The sequence below is a fragment of the Pristiophorus japonicus genome, chromosome 15 (assembly GCF_044704955.1).
Source record: "Pristiophorus japonicus isolate sPriJap1 chromosome 15, sPriJap1.hap1, whole genome shotgun sequence".
In the NCBI taxonomy this organism is placed as follows: domain Eukaryota; kingdom Metazoa; phylum Chordata; class Chondrichthyes; family Pristiophoridae; genus Pristiophorus; species Pristiophorus japonicus.
The window spans coordinates 73,789,202-73,796,983 of record NC_091991.1 but is presented as its reverse complement, the minus strand read 5'-3'; the positions used below and the strand labels follow the sequence as shown (position 1 = coordinate 73,796,983).

At 41.9% G+C, this 7,782-nt stretch overlaps 1 protein-coding gene across 1 annotated transcript in view; it reads left to right on the top strand.

Annotated features, from left to right (window-relative positions):
* Positions 1-601: 601 nt before the first annotated feature.
* LOC139280850 (metabotropic glutamate receptor 8) overlaps positions 602-7,782 on the top strand; it is a 275,813-nt gene continuing 268,632 nt past the window's right edge. The window contains exon 1 of the mRNA XM_070900600.1: positions 602-728. Coding sequence (XP_070756701.1) covers positions 617-728 — 112 coding nt within the window. The 5' untranslated portion in view covers positions 602-616. The remainder of the gene's footprint in view (positions 729-7,782) is intronic.

Genomic DNA, 7,782 nt, shown 5'->3' with positions numbered 1-7,782 from the left:
GCCAGTTTCGATTTCTGATTGCTTCCCAGTGATCCGTGCTGGAAAGTGCACATTGAGCATTGGGTGAGGACAGGATTGGGCCCAGTTTTGATGCTCCCCATAGCTGAATAGCCTACTGACATTCACTACCTAGGCTCGCCCATAAACAATGGTCATTTAGGTGAGGTAAGAGAGAATGGCCAATGGAATGCACTTGAAAATTAGTAATTACTTCTGGAGTAGAAGGGTAAGGGGAGAAAATTTAAAAAACACAAAACATATTCTACAGTGAATATACTGGGATCAGTTTTACAATGCCTTTATTTCATTGATTGCTTTGAGATCTAATACGAATGGAGTTGTATGGTAATGTTCTTCGAGTGCCAATTGTAGCAATAGAAATGTTTTACAGGAGAATCATTTAAACCATAGGACTTCCAGCTATCAACTTAGTTATTAATTATGAATCTTGGTGAAGTAATATTTAGTTGGGTTTTCATATTTTGATTGGCAATTTTGTCTTTTGCCACAGATCCCTCAGATCAGCTATGCATCAACGGCTCCAGAGCTGAGTGACAACAGCAGATACGACTTCTTTTCCCGAGTGGTCCCACCTGATTCGTACCAAGTTCAAGCAATGGTGGATATTGTTACAGCCCTTGGATGGAATTATGTTTCTACTTTAGCCTCAGAGGGAAACTATGGAGAAAGTGGTGTGGAGGCATTTATGCAGATCTCAAGGGAGACTGGTAAGTGACAATTTAAAAAACACAAAACATATTCTACAGTGAATATACTGGGATCAGTAAGTGACAAGTCTGGCTACTACAAACAGTCTTCTGGAACCTCGGATTCTCTGAACACAATCTGCTCAGTGGAATAATTAAAACTGTTGGAAAGTGTATGGCTTGGACATCCACTGATTGCCTACTTTAATGAAGTGTAGATTTAGGGGTGATTTTATTGAGATTTATAAAATAATGAAGGGACTAAATTGTGTTTTATGTAGATCAATTATTTCAACTGAATGAGTTAGGGAGAACCTGGGATAACTTATAAGTTGTGTAACAGTTGAATGTTTGGCAGTTTTACTGTTCACAGAGAATAGTGGACCAGTGGAACAGGCTGCCAGTTCGTTCGGCATTCACTGATTTTCTGTATTGCTTCAAACGAGAGCTAGACCTGTTTGTGACTGGGACGGAGATCACTCCGTTCAAGAGGCAGGCATTGTGTAATGTGAAACAGGGAAAATGTGATCCCCTGGACTCATTTGAACGTCTAAGGTGGTCGGAGAAGAACTCTTTCTGCCTACTTGCCCTGGATTTTAATCTGTGGTTTGTGCCTCTCCCAGGAGATTGCTTGGCTCCGGGTTGGGGTGTGAAGTGTATGTGCTGTGATGCATAAAGCACCACAACTGTGGGGGACAGGCTGGATGGACCAGTCGGTCTTTTCCTGTCTGTCATTTTCCTATGTTTAGTATGTTAAATGTATTCCTTCTATCTGCTGAAGATTCAGTGGATTACAATGGAAAGAGAAAAGATTTTTTATTCATTTAATATTATGGCAACTTTTGTAAGCCAGTGTATGATATTTTACTTCAAACCATACAAACATTGACTTAAAAATTGAAAAGGAGCCAAGATAATAACTTCATAAAGGTTTGCTATATTTCATTAATTAAATTTGATTCATTTTTGAATGAAATAGATATATTTTTCAGACTGTGAGAGAAATACACTTTAACAAATACTATAGGGACAATGTTGGATAAAGTTTATCTCAGCTAACAATACAATGTACACACCACAGGCATAAGATGCAGTTCTCCACATCGTTGGGTCCAAATTTTGGTAAATTTCAAAAGTTGTGGAGGTGCTAGAGGCAGGACAGATTTCTATGCCACATCACTTGAGGGTATGAGTTCAAGAAAATCTTGTGTAGCACTGATACAGGAGGCAGTAGCAACAGAAATATTGTGAGGGCGGGAGGGCGGGGGGTTTGGGCGGTGGGGGCGGAAACTATGTTGCTTTGATCTTGGTTAAATCTAGAAGTCGTTAGTTTTGAGGGTACAGTGTTGGACACTGTGTGCAACATGTGGCCATTGCTTTGCTACTATAGCAAAATCAAATATTTGAATGTTTATCTTGCAGTGCTAAAACCCACTTTGCATCACCAAGGGAATGAAATAGGATTGAGAACTGCTCATACCATCTCCTTTCATGTTGCTGCAGTCAAACTTGGTCCTGGAACTTCAAACCTATCCATTTCTCAATTTGAATTGACAGTACCTGAGTTTCTTCCGCATCACATTGGCAGTTAACAAAATACCAAACATTAGGAACATTCAAACACCATCTTAATTATTTGGTAGTTTAGATATACATCAAATAGAATAGTCATCAAAACAGCAAATTAGGAACAGATAGTATCAGCTTAATGGCTGCTTGGGTTGGTGTTGATAAGATCATTGCAGCAATGCCAACTTTGAACATAATAGTGATACATACTTATGTGTGTCATATCTAAATATATTTGATTATATTGTTTCCAGTTAACAACTTACAGACGTACTAATAAGCTAACGTTATTCAGCCTCAATAAGAGATGCCTCAACAGGATTTTACAGAGGTGTATGAAATACTCAACAGGCCAAAGAAATCGGACAATGCTTTCGGATATGAGTGCAGCAGGACAAGAAGGTACACATTCAGGATTGTGAATGACAAATTAGAACTGATAGCACAAAGTATTTCATAGAAACATAAGAATTGCTAGATGAAAAAGGACCAAGGTCCATCTAGTTTGCCTTCTACAATCCAGCTGGTCGCATGATACAATGGTAATCACGGTTTAGACCAATCATAGCAATCAGTTTCTATCAATTAGTCTACAACAGACCCAGACATGACACGAGAAAACCCCCGGTAGTGCAGAGCTGTATGAGCCATAGGTCCAAAGTCACCACTTCCCACGTCAGCTCTCACATTACTCATATACTGGATCCCAAAATGTTCTTTTCTGAAAAAAATCTATCTAACTTGCATTTGAATGAATCAATATCTGCTTTCCTCATCTCCCTAGGTAGCCTGTTGAAATATTGAAAACAACTGGAACAGTTTTCCAGGAAACACGCTTGAAGCCAAGGCATCATATTGATTTAAAAACATCTAGATGCTGCATTTAGAAGGCAATAGTACTATATCCTAAACGGGGGAGATCAAATAGGTGGAAGGGCTTTGCAATCTATTCTCATTGAGCAATGTCCTGACAGGTATACAGGTTAAACTGTAAATAGTTTGTTTAAGACTGCCAAAAGTCGATTAATTTTTTTTTAAATGATGTAAATTCTTGTCTATTGGCCTTGTCTGAGCCAGTTTTTAATCAAGTGCTGTTGAGAATTACTATTTGAATGCAAAATTAAATTAATCCGTTGTTGCCTCATCTTCAGAAATTGCTAAATGTTCTTGAACTACACTTGGCTAGAGTTTGCTTAGTATTCCCTGTATAAATGGCTTTAAAAGGACATAAATACATTTTAGCTTCATCATATTTGTCTTCTAAAACATAATGGCTCTATACATGATTCCTCCAAGTTGGAGATCAATCAACTGAGGAAAGGAGATATATTTCTGTGCAGTTTTGATACATTAATTTAGTACTTAATGTAATGCAGTACAATTATTCTGATCGAGACTCTTTGGATCATGAAAAATATTATTTTACATATGGAACAAAAACATCACTTATAATTCAGTGTGTTGTACTCTCTCCAATAAACAGCTTTGCTTGTGTATGCTAAATATCAGCATAACATTTAAAGGGAAGCATATTCATGAAAGTGTTTCTCTCGAAGAACTGTACTGTGCTGAACTACTTGAATTGTTTCCAGTTAGATCGCAGTAGCTCTTGATATAGATACTGGATTACTAATGTAGCTAAAAAGAGATTCACAGATGTAGATACTGTAACACAGAAATATTTGTACTGTTATCAGGAGTCAACTGAAGGCAAATTCCTCTCATTATTGCTTGCTTGTGCAGTGGTATTTCATGGACTGGTAGAATGTGCCTGCAATTTCCTACGCAATGAGTTCACAAGTTTAGTTGGACCATTTTGTTTGGTGAGGTGACAGAAAGCTTGGCTCAAAGGTTGGATGGTGTATTGATGAGTGAGTCATGAAGCGTCACTTGTGTGGTTATTAATAGATGGTTGTGAAATCGCATAGGCGGAGGTCTGGGTACAGGTAGATGTCCTGCCATCTTGGTTGGCAAATGGTGCATAACTTCAGGTAGGTGACTTATAGACACAAATAAACAACTTGAACATAGAAACATAGAAAATAGGTGCAGGAGTAGGCTATTCGGCCCCTCGAGCCTGCACCGCCATTCAACAAGATCATGGCTGATCATTCCCTCAGTACCCCTTTCCTTCTTTCTCTCCATACCCCTTGATCTCTTTAGCCGTAAGGGCCAAATCTAACTCCCTCTTGAATATATCCAATGAACTGGCATCAACAACTCTCTGCGGCAGGGAATTCCACAGGTTAACAACTCTCTGAGTGAAGAAGTTTCTCCTCATCTCAGTCCTAAATGGCCTACCCCTTAACCTAAGACTATGTCCCCTGGTTCTGGACTTTCCCAACATTGGGAACATACTTCCCGCATCTAACCTGTCCAGTCCTGTCAGAATCTTATACGTTTCTATGAGATCCCCTCTCATCCTTCTAAACTCCAGTGAATAAAGGCCCAGTTGATCCAGTCCCTCCTCATATGTCAGTCCAGCCATCCCTGGAATCAGTCTGGTGAACCTTCGCTGTACTCCCTCAATAGCAAGAATGTCTTTCCTCAGATTAGGAGACAAAACTGAACACAATATTCCAGGTGAGACCTCACCAAGGCCCTGTACAACTGTGGTAAGACCTCCCTGCTCCTATACTCAAATCCCCTAGCTATGAAGGCCAACATACCATTTGCCTTCTTCACCGCCTACTGTACCTGCATGCCAACTTTCAATGACTGATAAATCATGACACGCAGGTCTCGTTGCTCCTCCCCTTTTCCTAATCTTCCGCCATTCAGATAATATTCTGCCTTCATGTTTTTGCCCCCAAAATGGATAACCTCACATTTATCCACATTATACTGCATCTGCCATGCATTTGCCCACTCACCTAACCTGTCCAAGTCACCCTGAAGCCTCTTAGCATCCTCCTCACAGCTCACACCCAGTTTAGTGTCATCTGCAAACTTGGAGATGTTACACTCAATTCCTTCATCTAAATCGTTAATGTATACTGTAAAGAGCTGAGGTCCCAGCACTGAGCCCTGCGGCACTCCACTCGTCACTGCCCGCCATTCTGAAAAGGACCTGTTTATCCCGTCTCTCTGCTTCCTGTCTGCCAACCAGTTCTCTATTCATGTCAGTACATTACCCCCAATACCATGTACTTTGATTTTGCACACCAATCTCTTGTGCGGGACCTTGTCAAAAGCCTTTTGAAAGCAAATACACTACATCCACTGGTTCTCCATTATCCACTCTGCTAGTTACATCCTCAAAAAATTCCAGAAGATTTGTCAAGCATGATTTCCCTTTCATAAATCCATGCTGACTTGGACCGATTCTGTCACTGCTTTCCAAATGCGCTGCTATTTCATCCTTAATGATTGATTCCAACATTTTCCCCACTACTGATGTCAGGCTAACCAGTCTATATTACCCATTTTCTCTCTCCCTCCTTTTTTAAAAAGTGGTGTTACATTAGCTACCCTCCAGTCCATAGGAACTGATCCAGAGTCGATAGACTGTTGGAAAATGATCACCAATGCATCCACTATTTCTCGGGCCACTTCCTTAAGTACTCTAGGATGCAGACTATCAGGCCCCGGGGATTTATCAGCCTTCAACCCCATCAATTTCAGGATGTCCCAAAGTGCTTCAAAGCCACTGAATTTAATTTGAAGTGCAGTTACTGTTGCAACATGAGGAAACACAGGAGTATTTTAATGCACAGCAACGATCAACAAACAGCAATGAGATAAATGACCGAATAATCTGTTTTAGTGACGGTGGTTGAGGGATGAATGTTTTGCCATGACACTGGGAGAACTGCACTGCTCTTTACATCCAGGGTCCTAGTTGAATACCGGCTACAGAGTGACTTGGATAGGTTAGGTGAGTGGACAAATGCGTGGCAGATGAAGTATAATGTGGATAAATGTGAGGTTATCCACTTTGGTGGTAAAAGCATACCGGTGCAGCTACAGCGGGAGAGAAAGCAAAATAGAAGTAGAAAGTAATCAAAAAGTGACGTCACAGCCAATGGGGTAAGTGATTGGCTGGTGATTGGTGAGTAGCTTTTCTTTTCTTTTTTATATCAGTAAGTGAACTGTAACATTGTTATTACCAATTTAAGGGTATCTAAGGTTAAGACATGGCAGGAGAGCTCGGCCATGTGATATGCTCCTCCTGTACCATGTGGGAACTCGGGGACACTTCCGGTGTCCCTGGGCACTACATGTGTAGGAAGTGTATCCGCCTTGAGCTCTTGACGGTCCGCGTTGCAGAATTGGAGCTGAGGGTGGATTCACTCTGGAGCATCCACGATGCTGAGAATGACGTGAGTATCACGTGTAGTGAGTTGGTCTTACCGCAGGAGAAGGGTCCACAGCCAGATAGGGAATGGAAGACCAGCAGGAAGAGCAGTGCAAGAAAGATAGTGCAGGGGTCCCCTGTGGTCATCCCCCTGCAAAACAGATACATTGCTTTGAGTACTGTTGGGGAGGATGACTCATCAGGGGAGGGCAGCAGCAGCCAAGTTCATGGCACCGTAGGTGGCTCTGCTGCAAAGGAGGGCAGGAAAAAGAGTGGGAGCGCGATAGTGATAGGGGATTCGATGGTGAGGGGAATAGATAGGCGTTTCTGCGGACGCAACCGAGACTCCAGGATGGTATGTTGCCTCCCTGGTGCAAGGGTCAAGGATGTCTCGGAGCGGGTGCAGGACATTCTGAAATGGGAGGGAGAACAGCCAGTTGTCGTGGTGCACATTGGTACCAACGACATAGGTAAAAAAAGGGATGAGGTCCTACGAAAAGAATTTAAGGAGCTAGGAGCTAAATTAAAAAGTAGGACCTCAAAAGTAGTAATCTCGGGATTGCTACCAGTGCCACGTGCTAGTCAGAGTAGGAATCGCAGGATAGCGCAGATGAATACATGGCTTGAGCAGTGGTGCAGCAGGGAGGGATTCAAATTCTTGGGGCATTGGAACCGGTTCTGGGGGAGGTGGGACCAGTACAAACCGGAGGGTCTGCACCTGGGCAGGTCCGGAACCAATGTCCTAGAGGGAGTGTTTGCTAGTGCTGTTGGGGAGGAGTTAAACTAATATTGCAGGGGGATGGGAACCTATACAGGGAGACAGAGGGAGACAAAAAGGAGGCAAAAGCAAAAGACAGAAAGGAGATGAGGAAAAGTGGAGGGCAGAGAAACCCAAGGCAAAGAACAAAAAGGGCCACTGTACAGCAAAATTCTAAAAGGACAAAGGGTGTTAAAAAAGCAAGCCTGAAGGCTTTGTGTCTTAATGCAAGGAGTATCCGCAATAAGGTGGATGAATTAATTGTGCAAATAGATGTTAACAAATATGATGTGATTGGGATTACGGAGACGTGGCTCCAGGATGATCAGGGCTGGGAACTCAACATCCAGGGGTATTCAACATTCAGGAAGGATAGAATAAAAGGAAAAGGAGGTGGGGTAGCATTGCTGGTTAAAGAGGAGATTAATGCAATAGTTAGGAAAGACATTAGC